Source organism: Alligator sinensis, unplaced genomic scaffold, assembly GCF_000455745.1.
Source record: "Alligator sinensis unplaced genomic scaffold, ASM45574v1 scaffold407_1, whole genome shotgun sequence".
Lineage (NCBI taxonomy): Eukaryota > Metazoa > Chordata > Crocodylia > Alligatoridae > Alligator > Alligator sinensis.
Genome location: NW_005842464.1, coordinates 307,361 through 327,384, shown reverse-complemented (window position 1 = coordinate 327,384; position 20,024 = coordinate 307,361). Strand labels below are relative to the sequence as shown.

The 20,024-nt window shown below is 49.2% G+C and overlaps 1 protein-coding gene across 2 annotated transcripts in view; it reads left to right on the top strand.

The window, feature by feature from the left end:
• TP53BP1 (tumor protein p53 binding protein 1) overlaps positions 1-20,024 on the top strand; it is a 45,207-nt gene that overhangs the window by 9,193 nt on the left and 15,990 nt on the right. Inside the window, exons 10-14 of one of the 2 annotated variants that reach the window (XM_025212463.1) lie at positions 466-571; positions 726-928; positions 4,627-5,035; positions 5,099-6,592; positions 18,932-19,051. In XM_025212463.1, the coding sequence (XP_025068248.1) occupies positions 466-571; positions 726-928; positions 4,627-5,035; positions 5,099-6,592; positions 18,932-19,051 (2,332 nt within the window). Of the gene's footprint in view, positions 1-465; positions 572-725; positions 929-4,626; positions 6,593-18,931; positions 19,052-20,024 lie in introns of both variants that reach the window. The other variant, XM_025212464.1, reaches the window with a different exon arrangement.

The following is a 20,024-nucleotide window of genomic DNA, read 5'->3' as shown; positions in this document are numbered from 1 at the left end:
AGCAGAGGCAGGCTGCCTGTTTGGGGCTTGGGGCTCTCCACTCTGCTGCCTTTGTGTCAGGAGCTGCGCACTGACCGTGTGTCCCCTGCCCACCTGGAAGTGAGCACAACTTTTTGCCGCCACTACTGCCAAACAGGCAGGGGACACGTGGTCAGGGCAAAGGTAGCAGAGTGGAGAGCCCCGAGGTCACAGTCGGCAGCATGCCTCCACCTACATGCACAAATCTGGGAGGCACATAGGCCCCCATGCCTCCCTCAAGGGGTGTGCACAGTGGCAGGGAGCCACCCCCATCTCCTCCCCCTCGCCCCCTGGATGAGCTGCCTGTGGCTTTGTCTTGTTCCCTGCCCTGGTCCTGGGTCTCATTCACTGCCCTGGGCAGCAGCCCTTGCCCCAGCCCCACTTCCTCTCTCACCGTGGGAGCCTTGATCTGCAGCCCCTCCCCCACATGCCCTTTCCCCTCCACAGATTTACCTGCAAGGCACTGCTCTCCACACTGCCTGCCTGTGTTCCTGGCCACGTGCATGCTGTGGCTGTGCGCATGCACACAGCATCTGGGGGCCCCGGCCAGAAGGTATATTATATTTCTCGGTGACATTATTGTCTATTCCGGCCAAAAAAAGCTGATAGCCAGTAATGTTAATTTTCCTTTTTTCGGTGCCAATCCGACATGCAACCAGTACATTTGGTGCACCTCTAACTTTTATAATCTCCCTCTTCTGAATTAGATGAACAGATGGATATGGCTGCTCTAGCAGGAGGGGAACTTGCCCTGAAGCAACAGAAGGGAGACGAACTGATGGAAGTTGATAATCCTCCCACCCCATCAGGACCTCCAGTACTACCCCAGGCTTCGACTCCAGTATCCCAGAGTGCACCAGTCTTCACTTCTGGATCCTTTCCTGTACCATCACAACCAGAGTTCTCCCATGTAGGTGTTGAAGCAGACATTGCCCCTTTAATTACTCCCTGCAACATTTTCCCTGCTATTTTCATGTATCTGGTTGGAAGGGATTAGTGTGGGTCAGTCTTTAGCTATAGCATGTGGGGTTCTCCTGCTTGCTTGGTTCTGCAAGGTTTTCCTGTCCCTATCAGTTCATCTGTTTGTTAATATTTTGCTCTGAACCTATGTTACATACATATACCTAAAGAAAAACTTTGGTCTGAAGCACAAAGGAACCAAACCAGAGTCTGCAGTCTCTTATTCTGTTCTGGGAATTTGTGAGATTCTCCTTAAAATGTATTTGAAAGTTGTATGCTTTCAGGGACTGAATTGCATGTTCTGTGTCTCAAACTGCATCCTCCAACTAGACTTCCCTTGGGACATGTCAGTCGGAGGGGAGCTGTGTGTGACCCCAGCACCTTTCATGATTATGGAGAGAGTGAAACCCTGGTATTTTATAGTAATGCATTTGAGATGCTTTGTTACAGGAAACTAATTGCTACCATTTTCCTTGCCTTTTAGTCTTTACTGTGGTCATTTTGCTACACAAAGCTAGTTTACTCTTCAAAAGGTGTGGATGCGTATGGGTCATTTATGCTCTAAAAACATCCATTTTCATTAGTCCAAGGTGGGAGGGTTAAAACTCTATTGGGAGAACTAAGCAAGAGTCGCAAGCTGGTCACTTCTCCTCCTGAGCCAAAAAGAACTTGGATTTTCCTAAAGCACTTAATGTAGCACTCCAGCAGTCTTGGAGTGTCCCTTCCTCGTCATGTGAGATCAAAGTTGTATCAAAGTTGAAGACTGAGAGGGGATTTAATAACAGCTTTCAGCTACCTGCAGGGTGGTTCCAAAGAGGATGGAGCTGGACTGTTCTCTGTGGTGGCAGATGATGGAACAAGGAGCAATAGTCTTGAGGTGCAGCAAGAGAAGTTTAGGTTAGATGTGAGGGAAAACTTCCTCACTAGGAAGGTAGTGAAGCACTGGAACAGGCTCCCCATAGAGGTGGTAGAATCTCCATCTTTGGAGGTTTTGAAGACCCAGCTAGACGGCCTTGGCTGGGATGCTGTAGTTGGGGCTGGTCCTGCTTTGAGCAGACGGTTGGACTGGATGTGACCTCCTGAGATCCCTTCCAACCTTCATTTTCTATGATTCTGTGAATCAAGGATTGCATCCCTCTCTGCTGGGGATACTGAAAGAGAAGTGAAGGAGGGTCACTTCCCAGCACAACAGGAAGGCAGCTATGGCTCAGACAAGTGGGAAATAGGCCCCCAAGATTCCAGGTCCTGGTACATGAATTTGTTTTGTTCCCAAACCTCAGGGTTTCTGCCAAGAGTAAACAAGCTGCCTTGTCCTGCATGCCTTGCTGCTGGCTGGATTAGACCAGTGCTTCTCAAACCATGGTACGTGTACCCCTGGGGGTACACAAGACACGGGCAGGGGGTATGCGGGTGCTGTGTTTTGAGTTTGGCCTGCCCCCCCGCCTGGCTGGTTGGAGGCGTCTTTGCCTGTTCAGGCTGGAAGTTCCAGCCACCGCCCCTCCCTCCGTGTCCCATGCAACGGGGCTTTCGCTCCCCAGTGTCACTGTGCCAGGGGACAGGGATGGGGGCCCTGCACAGGCTGCTTTGCCCCAGGCCATGGTCCACAAGGAAAAAGTGGGACTCAGCTTTCGGAGGCGAAATCAGAAGTGCCACGGTGGGACTTCCGGTTTCACTTTTGCTGTGTCGATCGGGGTGGTATGTAAGGTACCAAAGGAAGGCTAAGGCAGAGATGGAACTAGGGCAAGCAAAGAGGATCAAGGACAACAAAAAGTCCTTTTTTAAATACATAGGGAGCAAAAAGAAGGCACCAGGCAGTGTGGTGCCCCTGCAGGATACGCTTGGCCATCTGGTGGTTGCACCAGATGAAAAAGCAGACCTTTTTAACGAATTCTTTGCCTCCATTTTTCTGAGCAGGGACCGGGACTTCTCCCCCGCTGAGATGCAGGATGGACTCAAGAGTGACTCCGCCAGGCCTAGGGTCAGGGAGGACCAAATTAGGGAACTTCTGGGGCTGGACGTGTTCAAATCAGCAGGTCCAGACGCTCTCCACCCCAGGGTGCTGAGGGAATTGGTAGGAGTCATTGCGGGGCCCCTGGCACGGCTTTACGAGCACTCATGGTGCTCTGGCCAGGTGCCAGAAGACTGGAAGAAGGCTAATGTGGTCCCCATTTTCAAAAAAGGGAGGAGGGAGGACCTGGGCAACTACAGGCCTGTTAGCCTTACCTTGGTCCTGGGGAAGCTCTTTGAAAAAATTATCCAGGAGCACATCTGTGAGGGAGGACCAGCACCGGGGATGATGCTCTGGGGCAACCAGTGTGGGTTCATTAAGGGCAGGTTCTGTCAGACCAACCTGGCGGCCTTCTACGACCAGGTCACAAAATCACTGGACGCAGGTGTCGCGGTGGATGTAGTCTTTCTGGACTTCAGGAAGGCCTCTGACACTGTCTCCCACCCCATTCTCATTAAAAAGCTAGGCGACTGTGGCACTGATACCTACACAGTCAGAGAGGGCGGCTCACAGAGAGTGGTGGTGGATGGGGCATATTTGAGCTGGAGGGAGGTGGGCAGTGGAGTCCCCCAGGCTCGGTCCTCGGGCCTGCACTGTTCAACATCTTTATCAGTGACTTGGATGAGGGGGTGAAAAGCAGCCTGTTCAGATTCGCTGACAACACCACAATTTGGGGCAAGGTGGGCATGCTAGAAGGGAGAGACAGGATACAGCTGGACCTAGACAGGTTACAGGTGTGGGCGAATGAGAATAGGATGGGATTCAATACTGATAAATGCAGAGCACTGCAGTTGGGCAGGAAGAACCAGCAGCATGCCTATAGGCCGGGGAACTCTCTTCTCGACAGCACAGTGGCAGAAAGGGATCTTGGAGTCATTATCGATTCTAAAATGAACATAGGCCACCAATGTGAGGACGCAGTCAGCAAGGCTAACCGCACCTTGTCGTGCATCCATAGATGCATCACGAGCAGGGCCAAGGAGGTGATCCTCCCCCTCTATGCGACGCTGGTCAGGCCGCAGCTGGAGTACTGTGTCCAGTTCTGGGCACCGCACTTCAGGAGGGATGTGGCCAGCATCGAGAGGGTCCAGAGGAGGGCCACTCGCATGGTTAGGGGGCAGCAGGGCAGGCCCTACGAGGAGAGGCTATGGGACCTGAACCTGTTTGGCTTTCACAAGAGCAGACTGAGAGGGGATCTAGTGTCTGGGGGGACCAGAGGGGAGCCGGTGAGACCCTGTTCCCCTGAGCACCTCCCGGAGTAACAAGGAATAATAGCCACAAGTTGATAGAGAGTAAGTTCAGGCTAGACATCAGGAGACACTACTTCACAGTCAGGGCGGCCAGGGTCTGGAACCAGCATCCAAGGGAAGTGCTGGCTCCTACCTTAGCGGTCTTTAAAAGGAGGCTTGATAACTACCTAGCTGGGGTCATTTGAGGTTAAACTTAGTAGGGGTAATAAGAGCCCTGCATTCATTCCTGCCTAGGGCAGGGGGCTGGACTAGATGATCTGCTCAGGTCCCCTCCAACCCTACTTCTATGAAACTGAAAGGTCGAGAACCACTGGATAACACAGCCTGCCTTCAGGAGAGTGTATACTGAAGAGTGCTTTTTTTTTTCTTCTTATCTCTCTATCCCTTTAGGATATTTTCATTCCAACTCCGAGTCTAGAGGAGAGGCCTGGAAGAGAAGAGAAGGCTGGTGCCTTACCTGATGTGTGCTTGTCAGCAGATAACTCTGGACCCATGGAGGCTGTGCCCAAAATTCCTACAGGGGGTCCTGTGTTTTCAGAGACCAGTGATTCCTGTAAACTAGTGCTCTCTGCAAGTGAATGTAACCAGCCCATAAAGACGGAAGGAACTACAGGCTCCTTGAGGACTGACCAGGACAGTGAATCCACACAGGTAGAGGTGGATTCCACACCCCCAGCTTTGGAGCTGAAACTCTGTTCCACGGAGAATGACAGCATGAAGCTGAGAATGAGTGAGGACAGCCAAACTCTAATGGAAGAGGATGGTGAAAAAGCAGAAGAGGGCGAGACCATGAGAGCACCTGCCACTGCTGCGGCTGGGGGAGGGGGAAAAGCAGAAGAGGGGGGGGAGCCCGGGAGCCCCCCTGCCACTGCTGCGGCTGCTGCAGGTGTAACAGCAGATGGAACTGTGGCACAGACAAGTTGCATTGATCGCATGTGTGAATCTGGAAGTCAGGCTATTGCAGCTCTAGCCAGTCAGCCTGACACTTTGCCATGTGTTTTGGGTCGAGAAGCACTGACTGAGATTAAGGAAAAACTGTTGAGAGCCAGGCCTCAGTTGGAAGCAATTCCTGAGACTCAGTGTGAGGAACAAGGTGAGAGGTGTGCAGATGAGAAGCAGCTAGAGGAAGAAGGGTCCTCTCTGTGCCAAACCCTCTCTCAGGGCCTGACTGTTCTAAGGGAAGAGCAGCATCACAAAGGCCAGGAAGCGATGGAAGTGGAATCTGCTGAGGGCTCTAGCAAAAGTTGTAAAAAGCTTTGTGAACTGAGCCAAAGGGATCAGGAGACCGGGAAGAAAGAGGCCTCCACAGGCTTGGGTGTTGTGGAAGCGAAGGACATGGAGGGCTTGTCCCTGAAGGCTGGTCAAGAAACCATGCCAAAGCTCAGTGACCTTGCCTCTCAGCCTCTTGTGGGAGAGTCACTGGGACAACAGGATGGCTTCTGGCCTCGGTTGCCAGCAGGTGTTCCCCCAGCAGTGGCACTGTGCGCCAAAAAGCATTCAGATGTTCAAGGGAACAGGGATCAAAGTGAAAGCCATCTGGAACAGGATCAGGAAATGGAATGGGAGAGTCAGGAGCAGCCTCTGGCAAGAGGGAATGAGGTGTCTGTGACCCTGCCAGAGAACCAGCAGCACCCTCCAAAAACAGGGGATGAAGTGCCCCTGACCCTTCCAGAGAGCCAGCAGCCACCGCCAGAGAGAGGGGATGAGGTGCCCCTGACCCTGCCAGAAAACCAGCAGCCACCTCGAGAGACGGGGGATGAAGTGCTTGCTGCCCCACAGGAGAACCAGCAGCTCCCTCCAGAGACAGGGGATGAGGTGCTGGTGACCTCACAGGAGAGCCAGCCACCTCCTCTGGGAATAGGGCAGAAAGTGCCTGCAGCCCTGCCAGAGAGCCAGCCGCCCCGTCTGGGGAGAGGGGATGAGGTGCCGACAGCTGTGCCAGAGAGCCAGCCACCCACGCTAGGGAGAGGGGATGAGGTGCCAACAGCCCTGCCGGACAGCCAGCCGCCCATGCTAGGGAGAGGGGATGAGGTGCCAACAGCCCTGCCCGACAGCCAGCCGCCCACTCTAGGGAGAGGGGATGAGGAGCCCACAGCCTTGGTGAGAGGGGACCAGGAGCCCGCAGCCATGCCGGAGAGCCAGCCCCCCACTCTGGAGAGAGGGAATGAGGTTTCCGTAGCCCTGGGGAAAGGGGACCAGGTGTCTGCAGCCCTGCCGGAGAGCCAGCCACCCCCTCTCATTCTGCCAGAGAAAGCAGAAGATATGCCTGAAAAACAGGTGAAGACCACTCACCTGGAGCAAGAGGAGGTACACCTGCAAGGGAGGGCAGACGACCACTTCCCCAGCCCATCCAGCGGTGAGTGCTCGTAGGTCTGCCAGTGATGGAGAGTCTCTGCTGCATGCTGTCCTCAGCCTCTCCGGCAGGGTTTTCCAGTCTAATGTAGTTGTGTGTAAGTGCAGAATTGCCCTGGGGTTTGCCATTCAGCTTCTTGCTCTTTCCCGTCCTTGCTTGAAGTGGCTGCGTCAAGGTTGTCCACCCCTTTCTCTTTCCTAGCCATTCGTGTTCCCCTGTTGCAGGACTCTATTGTTGCCAGACTTTGAAAGCACAGGGTGGGTACACTCCTGCTAATGATTGCTCAAGGAGTTTGTGACTCCATTGCTTTGCTAGAAACCACAGCACTAGTGCTGGCGATGGGCAGGGCAGGCCCTTCTCTGTGTGTCCCTCTACCCCGTGTCAGGCATTCTCCGTCTGTAACTTTTTCTCTTGTCCTGGCATTCTCAAGTGGTTTAAGTTTTGGGTTTTTTTGGGTGGGGGAGGGAGGTAGATGGCTGTCTTTTAAATTAAATGAGTGTGTTTCCATGCTTGGATGTGTGCAAGTGAGCTCTCTGTAACACCAATGAGACTGTTCATCAATACTGAGCACCTTTCAGTGCACTGTTGGGTCTGTAAGCAAGAACGCTGGGACACTTCCCCTAACTTCTGCGAGGAATCTGCCCTTGTAAAGGAAGTTCTGTAATCCCATGAGTTTCACATGCATAACCAAATACCAATGTAAAATTTCAGTAGAAGTTGGTTTCATTGTAAAAGTTGATATTTTAGCCACAAAAGCAGGAGTGAAGGGTTCTTGGGGCTGGTGTCAACCCTGTAGACAAAAGCAGGAGTGAAGGGTTCTTGGGGCTGGTGCCCACCCTGTAGACCCCCCCTGCCTATGAATTTGCATCACAAGGGAATCAACAGCAGTGGATAATAACTGATTCAGTAATGGAGCAACTATATGATTTCCTTCTTCCCTACTCCAGGTTTTGCAAATTTCACAAGTTACCTTTTTCTTCCCCAAAACGACTGTGTGCTACAGAGCAGGACTAGAGCAGTGACTTCATACTCATAACACTTCCCCTGAGCCACGTGGTGCATTCTTTCCTCTGGCTGTGCTGGTGTACTTGAGTTTAGGTTGTTTTACAACAGGCTTCCCACTGTGAACTAAATGTATCTTTCTGTCCTGTTTGGATAGTGGAGGCTATTTCTACCTCTGAATTTGGCAGTCATGAGAGTCTGGAAATGCTGACTGTCAGTAGGGTGATTGTGGGCTGTTTTCTGTTTGCAGCCCTGCAAAGACTCTGTTCTACCAAATTAGTTTTATCTAAATCCTCACAGTGACTTTCCTGGGTGCATTAGCCCCGAGAGGAATGTGTATTTTGTATATGTAATAATGCTGCACAATTCTGTTGAGCTAAATTAGATGCTCTGCAGGAAAAGTAAATTTGTGGGTGGTCTGGCAGATTCAGATTTGCCCGATCTGGGGTCTTGACCAGTGGAACGTATAAAAACCATAGATTAGGTAGACTTTGTCTTACTTTCCGGGGATGAAGGACCAGGGCAGGATTATCGTCTGGAGTCTGTTCTGCACAGCTTCATCCAAGTGATTATGCTCTTTAACTCTGGACATAAGGAACTAGACAGTATAATAATAGATGCTGCTGTCAAAACATTTTCCTGATGTTCGCCTTAAATTTTCCCGTGGAATTCTTTCTGCTGCTGCTAAACATGGAACAATTCTGCTCCCTGCTCGTAAAAAGCCTCTTTCTTACTCCCTCTTCAGTCTTTGTTTAGCTGAGATGTACATGTTCTTATGAGACTTTGCTTTTCAGTCTCGTTAGCCCCTTAATCAATTCTTTTGCCCTTCTCTGAATTACTTTTCTGAATTCTCCAGCTAAAAATCCTTCCTTCATTGCCTTTTTTAGCAGCTTTTGCTGCTGGTTCCTGGTAGACTTTCCAGCTCATTCTTACTTGATTCCCTGCCCTTTTTCTCAGTTTCTGACATGACCCACGCTGCCTCCTGGAGCGTGTGGCCCTGGTTGGAAAGGTCGTGGCATTCCAAGTCGCAGATTTCAAAAAGAGGCCAGATGACGAGATTCCTCCTTTGTGGCTGAACAGAAGTGGGTGAGGGGAATTTGAGGTGTTAGTTAGTTGGCTGGTTAGAAGTCTGGATGGTGTTTTTGTGTGTCTCCAGTACTAGACTTGGTGAGACGTTTTGAGGAAGGTGACCGTGTAATCAAATGAAGCAGCAACTGAGAAGAGACTTGAGACGCTTGAGAGTAGGAAGCAGGTCTGTTCATACAGCAAGCAATTTCCTGGGGGTCTTCAAGAGGAGGTTAGATAAGCATCTAGCTGGGGTCATCTAGACCCAGCCCTCTTTCCTGCCTATGCAGGGGGTCGGACTCGATGATCTATTGAGGTCCCTTCCGACCCTAACATCTATGAATCTATGAATATGGCTTTTTCCTTCTAAGGAAATGTTTGTTATCTGAATCGCCTTCGTTACTTTGTAAGATCCCCAGTCACTCTCCCCAGGGTTGGTTAGGAGTTCCTCTGTCCTCTCTTTTTGACATCATTCAGGGTTTCTGGTGTGAATACGTAATGACAGTTTGTCTTCTCAGACTTGGGACCTTTGGCTTTGGGTAGTTTTTATCCTACCCAATTTTACCTCAGCCTTGCCTCATTATGTATTACGGTTTCTGTTTGAATGAGACAAAGCCATTTAAGAAGTCGCATAAACTTTTCAGTTCCAAGCAAAAGAAATGCTGCTTTCATTTCTTCTTGTGGAAATGAATTCAGATATTTGTGGAAGAGGTGCACCGTTCGTAGAGCGGCAGTGCTTCGGGGGCTTCAGAGGTCATTCTTCTAGCCCGGTGGTTCTCAACTGGGGTGCTGTGGCATGCATTAGTGCTGTGAGACCTCCTCAGGGCTGCTGCAGCAGCCAGGTAAAACTACCCTGTACGCTCTGCCTGCATTAGGGCTCTCTAATCAGCCTAAAGCAGGCAGGAGCTGCCTTAGTCTTGTGCAGTGCTTTCTGGTCTGGTGCGTGCCGCCTATGCTGCTCCTGCAAACAGGTGTGGGTGCAACTGTCCACTTCTCTTTCCAGAGGTGCAGGGAGGTGCTGGGGTAGGTAGGGCTCCACAGCAGGAGGCAGCTCCTGCCTGCTTTGGCTTTAGAAAGCCGTAATGCAGGATGAGCCCTTCCCGGGCAGGCTGGGCAGTCTCATCTGGGGGCAGCAGAACCTGGCTAAGCAGCACTGAGGTAGTTGAGGCAGTATCAGCAGTGGTTCTCAGCTGCAGGTGCCGCCACATTCAGAAGTGGAGGTGGGGTGCAGCGACCCTGAGAACCACTGCTCTAGCACATAGACAATGAGAGCTGGAAGAGACCGCAGGGGGTCACATCTTGTGCAGCCCCCTGCTCAAAGCAGGACCAGCCCAACCAGATTCCCATGGTGTAGCACTGGTATGTGTCTGGCAGAGAGATCCCCATTCCTGCAGTTCTTTCCATGTGTTCTGGGAAACACATACTCTCTCTACTTGGTATCTAGCTCTGCTGCTCAGTTTGAGAGGGCAGATTCTCAATTCTTGCTTTAATTGGGAATATTTCTGGGGGTTGCATTAGTAACTGCACCTTCAGGCATGGTTGCGCACAACACTTCAATGGTTTAAATGCAGTTTAACTTGAAGCAGACAGATGCACAAATCCATTGAACTGCTTTATAGCTGCCTGAAACTGTTCAAAAGTTTACTTAAAAAATAAAGTGCTGTTTGGAACTGGTTCTTTATGGACACCAGGTGTTCCTGGTTGGTTCTCCAGGCCTCCCACATAGCATTGCCCCTCACCTGCCCCCCTCCACTGCAGCACCTGGCCACACTGGGACACGGCCAAAACTCTCCAGCCCAGCCACCCCTTTTTTAATTCCATTTTGTTAGCACTTTTTATCACTGAGCCCCAGTGAAAGCATCTTTCTAACAGCCAGTCACTCCCTACCTGAGCACAGCTGTGTATCGTGCCCCACCAGCCCCTGCAAGCATTACCCCCCCGCAGTCAGACAAGCATCTGCAAACTGATTAAGTGCAGGCCAGCGGAGTTTACTGAACTTGTGTTTAGGAGAAGGACAAGCAGACAAGGGATGGTGCACTCAGCCACAGGTTGCCCACTCCCTGGGATTCAAAGTATGGGTGCCAGCATCCTCCTCCTCACTCACTCCCTGTGAGGCAGGCTGGGTTGGGTGCTCGATCCTACCCCTGCTGTCAGAGCTGCAGCTCTTCACACTGTGTGAAACAGTTCCCAAACCAGTTCCCAGACTAACTGGTTCAGAGGTTTAGCTTTTGTAAGCAGCAAATACTTTGTCAGATGACTGTGACAAGGAAGAAGGGAGTGAACCACACTCTTTGAGAACCGGATAACCTACATGGATCTGTCTCGGGTATTTGCCCATGTTATATCTATGCAGCCTTTCTTCTTGGAATCGTAGAAAAATAGTGCTGGAGAGGGCCTCGAGAGGTCATCTTGACCAAACCTTTGTTCAAGGCAGGGTCATCTCTGTCTAAACCATTTCAGACACTTGTTTGTCTAATCTCTTCTTAAAAACTAATAATCACGGAGGTTCCACAATCTCTCTGGGTAGTCTATTCCAATGCTTATCTTCCCTCCTATACAACCTAAATTTCCTTTGTATTTAAAGACTGTTACTTCCTATCCTGTCCCCTGCATGTACATAGTATAGACTGTCACCTTCTTCTTTATACCCACTCTTCAGATATTTGCAGATGGCACTCCTCTTAATTCAATCCCGTATCCTATTGGACTACTGTTGTGGTTCAGTGATAAAATCCTTGTCTGCCATGCAGGCAACCTGGGTTCAGTTCCTGGACATCATAGAATCATAGAAGTCGGGTCGGAAGGGACCTTGTAGATCTTCAAGTCCGACCCCCTGCCTGGGCAGGAGGAAAACTGGGCTCAAGTGACCCCAGCCAGATAGGCATCGAGCCGCTTCTTAAAGACCCCCAGGGTAGGCGCCAGCACCACTTCCCTTGGAAGTTGGTTCCGGATCCTAGCCGCCCCAACCCTAGTGAGTTTATAGATGGTCACCAGGTCCCCCCTCAGCCTTCTCTTGTGAAGGCTGAACAGGTTCAGGTCCCGTAACCTCTCATTGTAGGGTCTGCCCTGCTGTCCCCGGATCATGCGGGTGGCCCTCCTCTGGACCCTCTCCATGTTGTCCACATCCCTCCTGAAGTGGGGTGCCCAGAATTGGACACAGTACTCCAGCTGTGGCCTGAACAGTGTCACGTAGAGGGGGAGGATCACCTCCTTGGCCCTACTTGAGATGCACCTGGGGATGCACGATAGGGTCCGGTTAGCCCTGCCAACCATGACCTCGCATTGTCGGCCCACGTTCATCTTGGAGTCAGTGGTGACTCCAAGATCCCTTTCTGCCTCCGTGCTCTCAAGAAGGGAGTTTCCCATCTTATAAGTGTGCTGCCGGTTACTACTGCGCAAGTGCAGCACCCTGCACTTGTCCGTATTGAAACATACATGTAACTACAGCCATCGAGGCATCAAACGTCTCAGTCTGGCCTTTGGATTCTGTCCCAATAGTCTGAAAAGGGGGGAGGAAGGTTTGGGCAGCCTCCACTCCTCCGTACTCCTGCCTCGGTATATGTGTCAACAGTCCTGGTGACCTCTCATGCATACACCACAATCCAGAAGGATCGATAGTTGCCTGCTGTGTTCTGTTGGCTTGACTCACTCCACAAGCACACTGTTGAGTCATATATTCGGTGTATGATCAATGATAACCTATAGGTCCTGGTCTGCAGGATTGCAGCCCAGCCAGTCTATATTTGTGCATGTGATTGCTCCATCTGAAGTACAGGACTGTGTGCACTTGTCCTTGCTGAATTTCATTTGATGACATATTTTTCAGTTTACCAAGGTGACTTTGCATCCTAAATTTATTTTGCATGGTGTCTGCAACTCCACCTAACTTGATGTTGTCTGAAAATTTGCTAAATGTGCTCTTAATTTCATCTTCCAAGTCATTAATGAGGATATTAAACAGTACCGCAGGATAGATGCCCAGGGAACCCAATTAGACATCAAGCCATAGATGACTATTTGAGAGTGATCCACCCAGTTATGGATCCACCTTACAGTACTTTCATCTAGACTGTATTTTCTTAGCTTACTCATGACAGTCATAGAAAGCTGTATTGAAAGCTTTGCTAAGGTTGAGATTATATTATACCCGCTGCTTTCGCTGCATCCACAAAGCAGGTCAGCTTGTAAAAGGAAATTACAGGTTGGTTAAGCATGACTTGCTCTTGATGAAGTCATATTAGCTGTTCCTGAACACCTAGTTATCCTCTGAGTGTCTAGAAATAGATTCCTTGATGACATGTTCTGTAGTCTTTCTGGGTATTGGGGTCAGGCCGACTTGTCTGTAATTCCCTGGATCCTCTTCCTTCCCTTTCTTAAAATCGAGCACTATATTTAACCCCCTTCTACTTGTCTGGGACCTTCCCTGACCTCCCTGAATTCTCAGAGGAACTATCCAGTGGCTCCAAAATTACCATAATCAATTCCTTGAATACTCTAAGATGCATCTCAACCAGCTTCTCTGAGTAATCCATTACCCATTCTTTTCTTTCTGTAGCCTGGTTATCTTCTCCCCTATCCTTGCTGCAAATTATGCTCATAATCTGCTGGCTGATCTTTTTTTCTGAAGGCTAAAGGAAAAAGGGCATTAAATACTTCAGTCTTCCTTCCATGATCCATTATTAGATTGTCCTCTAGATTCAGTAAAGGACTTACACTTCCTTTGGTCTTTCTCTTACCTCTAACGTATGTATAAAGTGCTTTTTTTGCCTTTTATGTACCTTGCTAACTGCATCTCAGTTTGTGTCTTGCCTTCCTGATTTTATTCTTGCAAGCCTGGGTGATTCTTTCATGCTCATCACTATTAACTTGACCACATTTTCACTTCAGTGAGTGTCAGCTCACTGAAGAGTTCACTGTTTAGACAGGCTGGTCCCTGCTACTCTTCCTGTCCTGGCTTGGGTTATTTCTGCACCCTTGATAAAGTCTCTTTAAAGTACAGCCAGCTCTCCTGGACCTTCTTCCCCACAGACCTCTCTCTCATGGGGCCCTGCCAACTGGTTCTCTAAGTTTTGCTAAAGCCTGTTTTCCTGAAGTCCAGTGTCCTTATTCTTCTTTCCTTTCTTTAGGATTGTGGACTCTGGGATGTCATTCATAGATTCGTAGATGTTTGGGTTGGAAGGGACCTCAGTAGGACGTCGAGTCCAACCCCCACCTGGGCAGGAAAGAGCGCTGGGGTCAGATGACCCCAGCCAGGTGCAACTCTAGTCTCCTCTTGAAGACCCCCAGGGTAGGGGAGAGCACCACCGCCCTTGGGAGCCCACTCCAGATTTTGGCAACCCTTACTGGAAAGATCTTTCTAATGTCCAACCTGAATCTGCTCTCTGTCAATTTGTGGCCATCGTTCCTAGCTACTCCAGGGGGTGCCCTAGTAAATAGCGCATCTCCGATTCCCTGCTGCCCGCCCCCGATGAATTTGTAAGCAGCCACAAAATTACCTCTCAGCCTTCTCTTGTGAAGGCTGAAGAGATCTAGGTCCCTCAGTCTCTTCTCCTAGGGCCTTGCCCGCAGGCCTCTGACCATACGAGTGGCCTCCTCTGAGCCCTCTCCAGATTCTCCGCGTCCCTCTTGAAGTGCGGTGCCCAGACCTGGACGCAGTACTCCAACTGTGGTCTGACCAGTGCCGCGTAGAGGGGAAGCATCACCTCCCTGGACCTGTTCATCATGCATCTGCTAATGGTCATGGTCAGTGTTACATAAGTTGTCTCCATGGTCATATTCTCAAATAATTCCTTCCTATTCACAAGCATCAAACTGAGAAGAGCTTGTCCCTGGTTGGCATCTCCATCTATACCAAAATGTTCTCTTTGATAAACTTTGATAAAATATTTGCTAGACTGCCTGTGCACTGCTGGGTGACTGTCATGTCACAATAATTTAAATGCCCCAGTGCTTCCAGGTTTTGCAGCTGGGATGCTCTGACTAGTTATGTGAAAAAAACAACTTGAGAATGTAGGGTTTCCAAGTTTGGTTTAAGTAACTGACCTTATTCTTTGTGCTTCTTTTTAATAAGATTTGAGTATTTTAGGTTAACGTTTTTGTTGCATGAGTTTGAATTAATAATTAAAAAATGTGTGCCATCTGATGGAGTTAATGCAGGAATCTGTAAAACTGAATTTTCTGGGTTGTGCATCTTAAACGCAGTTTAAAGGGTTTGCTTTGTGTTTTATTCTGTGTGTTATATAATACCTTTCAGAAGCGTCACATCCGCCTTTTAGAGAATTACAAACTTTATAGGTAGGATTACTGCATCCGTCAACATAATGCAGCCAGCTTTTGGGATAGAACATAGCCAGTATTATTGTGGCATCGGATATGTACAAGTTTCAGAAGAAACAAGGGATATTGTATCCAATTGAAGGAACCGTGATGGTTTACATAGGTGAAAGGTAACATGGACTCTCGCTTGGGTATTGAACAGATGTCACGAGAATTTCTGATACTCTGAAAGCATTTCTAGACCACTCATTGTGCTTGAATTGGCAGCCTCTGAGAGGCACACCCACACAGCGAAGAATGGATATAATTAGTTTGTTTAATGAAAATGAAGTGCATTTTTTTTGGATACTGGTACGTGGTCATTGCAGTCTGGTTAGGCAAACCTGATGTAATGACGGGTGCAGACAGAAGTAACAACTGAAGTCTTTCTGAGCGTATTGCTAAAAGCCCCTGGGTGCACATGCAGCCCTTGTAGGACTTCCTAGCTGGAGTGCTTCCAAATTGCCACACACTGGCTGGGGGCTGCGGGAACCTGTTGCCCTGAGCGCCCCTCCCCTACCAGAACCAGAGATGTACCTTGGGGCTGGAGAGCAGGGACTGCTTCAGAAACGGGGTGTCAGGGGGGCTGTGGCCAGGAGAACATGGGGACCTACTTGTCTCTGGCTCTGGCTGCAGCAGGAGGGAGGGCAAAGGGGAAGTTGTACTGACTGCAGCCGAGACCGTACCCAGTCTGCTCCACTCTCCTTCATGCTCCTGTGTGAGATGCTGAAGGACCCAGGGTCCCTTGTGTCCCCTGCAGTGCACACCCGTTCGGAGCAGTGCAGTGCTTCAGAACAGTACCGAATTCAAACAGGTTCGTTGGTATTTTGCAGTGTTTCGGCCACTTCTGGAACCTTTCAGAGGGCACACACGTGCAGCCGGCTCTTTGAAACTTGTCTGTTGGGACTTCTGTTCCTACCGCTAGTGAAATTAGGAGCTGTTGCTCTAATCATGATTCCAAGCTTGAATTCTGGCTTCCATTCCAATCTATCACAGTCCATAGTGCAAAGATACGTTTTAAGGAGGCGTGAACAAAGTTCACTTTCCCAGGATATTCTGGCCAGAGCACTTAGGACTAGGTAACTCTTACTGCAGCCAAACACCTTAAACCTTGTTTGTTCTGTAGATCCATTTCAGACCTGAATTGAGCCCAGTTTGGACAAGATTGAGTTACAGCTTTAAAGATGAAATCTTGCATTTTAGTTGGGCATATTGGTACTCCATTTGGGGAGCCAGTAGAGTCAGGCCCTAAGACTATATTGCATGAAGTCATTGCATTCATGCTGAATTACTTTAGCTTTGAGTTGCTTTTAATTGCTTACATTGTAAAGCAACTTGGTTAAAGATTTTTGTGAGCTGCTGTTACTGTCTTGCGGTGGCTCAGTGCTTGTGATGCCACATGGCTTTTATAATTGTACATTTTTGCCTCTAGATTCATTACTTATCGATGTGACATAGAGCAGTAGTGCCCAGTCTCTGCGCCATGGGCCACATCCTGTGCCTGGGGTTGGTCTCTGAGCAGGATCCTGTGCCTGGTCAGAGCATGGACCAATCCCAGTCCTTTGGTGCGATCTAGTAAGCTGGCCTGACCCCACACACCTGAATCCGACCGTGTGCTGGTGCACAGGGCCATGTTATCTGGCCATGGGTGGGTCTGCAAATTTGGCAGCAGAGGAATGGCAGTTAACATGGACACCTCTCCTCTATTGCCAAATTTCCAGACCCTCGGGGAGCCCCGTGGGCTGGATGACATAGCTGCATGGGTCGGAGGTTGAACGCCCCTGGCACAGCTTACATGAATAAGCGCAACTTCTAAGGATTTGCTCTGTAAGAAGATTGGAGACAGAAGCAAGACAGGGAAAAATGAACAATTGTTTTGTGAGTCCCTGACTATAGGTTTCTTTGCACAGTAATTCTTCTAAATACTCAGTTTTGGTTATCTTCATTATTGCTGATCTACAGCCTCATGTTTTTACAACAGAGGCCTCATAGGCCCCACAAATGGTTGGACTTCAGCATCTGAACTTGATGCCGTGCAAGGTCCCACAGCCTTTTCCAGCCCGAAACTCTGAAGGGCCCAGACCTGTGCTCCTGCACGGAAGGACCCAGCCAGTGTTGTGGCCCTGCTCCCCTTCTGTCCATGAGAAATACGCTTACAATTACTTTACAATAGGGGTGCACCAATAAAGATTTTCTTGTCCGATACTGATAGCCAATTATTAACCAACCATATCAGCCAGTGCCAATCCAATAACCATTTTAAAGTACTGACATAAATAAGCCAGTGTCCAAGTCATGAGCTCTGCTGTGATGCTGTTAAGTTGCACCAGGGAGTGCCTTAGCTGCCGGTGAGTAAAGGCCTCTGCTTTTTCCCTCACCAGGCACCTAAGGGCTGTTCTGTGCTGTAGATCAGAGGCTGGCAACCTTTTCAGGACGTGGGCTGAAGTGACCTATTTTGGGTCTGTGACAGGCAGGCGCTAGGGCCCGTGTGCTGTCACTGCTTGTCCCTGCTGTAGCACGGGAGCTGCCCCCACTACCCAAGCCCCAAGTCCATAGGCTGCTGACACGTGCAGTGGATGATCTGCGTGCCGTAGCGTGGCTTACTGCTGTCTGAGACCCTGCCGAAGGAAACAACCCTTCTAGCTAATCTTGGTTGATGTTCAGTTATCTAATAGCTGTGACTTTGACAGAGGTTTTGTGTTCACTTTTTGTTTAATGCTGCCGGTAGTGTGAGCCCTGTAATGCTACCATTTTTCAGTTTTAACGTGTGCAGCTCGAACCTCGTGGCGTCTCGGCTGATGGGATCTGATGCTAGGCCATTACAAAGGATGCCTTCTGCAGACAGCGTATCAAGTGTCTGACTGAAGGCGGCGCTGCGCCTGGTGGTTGCAGACAGCCTTGTTGAAATGTCCATGTTAGCTTTGTGTATTTTTAGATTTCTTTTAAGGAGAGCTTAGATCTTTATTGTCATGACATGATTTCTCCATGTTCTAGACTCGGGTTTTTTAGCATGCAGTTTCTACAGGGCAAGTTTAGTGTGAGTCCTAGGATTTTAGATCAGTCTCAGGCCTACAGGGTACCCACAAAGTAGATACAAAGAAGGAAAGGAGCAAGTGGGGAAGTTATAAAACTATCCTTGATCAAAGCATTGTGTTTTTGTAACAGCTACTGAACTACCTTAGCTCTGCGTTAGCAGACTTTAACTCTGCAGAATGACCAAGATCTTGGATGGAAGGGGTGCAAACAGCAGTATTTGATTAACAGACACAGAAATGTATTTTAAGACTTGCAAGAACACTGCGTGGCAGTCACCACTCCTCAGGGTTTTTTATTTCTTATTCTGGGAAAATGTTGTTGCTGTGATCTCTAACTCAGCGTTTGTTTGGACCCATGGAGAGTGTAGGCAGGTATTGCTGTTTTGATTAATATTTGTGAAGCCTCACAAGGATAAAGTGCTATTATGCTTTTTAAACATAGGGCACGATTCCAAGCTTCTCATCCCTTGGCACATGGGGCTCTGCTGTTACAGTTTAAGTGCTCATATGCGTCTTTTCCTTTCCCCCACCGTGCGAGGTCATTTCTGGAGCACGGGCCCCTGACTCTTTGCTTATATCAAAAAATCAACATCCAATTCACGTAATTAATCTCATCTCTGCTAGAATCTTGGGGCAGGTTTTCTGAGTCATGGGGTCGGCCCTCAATTCTCCCCAGGGAATTATTTCTGGGATGGCGGGTTTGTATGCTGGGAAGGTACGGGTGGTGAAGACCTGTGGAGGGGCCAGCTGGAGATCATCAGCTGTCCAGAGTGTTTTCTCAGTCTGTTCTTCAGGCTTTCTTGTGGGTGTTGTAATTCAGAGCAGCCGACAGAGCACCTCTTCTTCAGGAGTGCTGGGGTAGCAGATTTTCTCAGATACACACCTTCCTCCCAAGGTGAATAATGCAGTGTTTTCTCTCTTTCAGGAACTTCATTTCATTTCACATTGCCCAAGGAGGGTGATATAATTCAGCCCTTGACCAGCCTGACTCCATCCCCTATTAATCAGCTTCAAAAGGGACCTAGAAGACACAGCACTCCAATTGGTGAGTTTGGATAGAAAGGCCCTATTTTGCGGTGGAAATGGATTTGATTTTTGATGTAGGACCCAATGGAAGACTTGGGAGTAATGTCAGCCAAGGCCTGCCTCGTCTAGTGCTGTGAGCAGGGCACATCAGCCCTCTGGACTTTGATTGACCATATCAGTAATTCAGCTAAAATTCCTTGAACCTGAAGGCCAACAGATGTTATACAGTTACTTTAAACGAAATGTTCTGAAATACCATAATACAATTCCAGCTCTATATTGGATAGCAACGTTGTACTACTTGCTAAGGACCACACCTGCACAGTAATAGCTACAAGCACATGATGAGAATATTTAAAATTGGGCTAGCGAGGGAGATCCTAGCTGTCCCATACTGGCTGGCTCCTGCAGATTAACTTTCAAAAGCAAATAATCCATCTCTTCTGTCTCTCTCCCCCTGAATCTGTCACTTCACCATCATCGTCATCTGAAATATAGAAAGTGGCCGAGTCTAGCCCAGACTGCCAGGCATACCTACCTACCTACCTACCTACCTTATTATTCCCGGTACACAAACCTTCTTACATTCCTTGTTTATTTCTGGCAGGTTTCTGCCTACGCCTCCCAAAGCCAAGTTCAGCTTTCTAATCTCCTTGCTGCTGTTCACCCGCCTTTTCTCCTACATTACCAAATCTGTGGTTGCTTATACTTCCTCCTGCCAGCGCTAGCATGGTGTGCGTGTCTTTCTCTCAAACCATGGATTCCTGGAAGATTGTGAGGCTTGTACCTGATATATTAAAACATCCCATCACCTACTGCATGATTACAGCACATTTCCTCATTCCTACGCCCTCCCCATTGCACTCTGACCATGTCCCTGAAGACGACGTTTGGACATTTGGTCGTGAAGAGGATGAGCATGGTGTGCCCCAGGAGGCCGACCCGGTGCAGCTTCTCCGCACTGTGCTGTGTTAGTCGAGGGATGCTCAGAT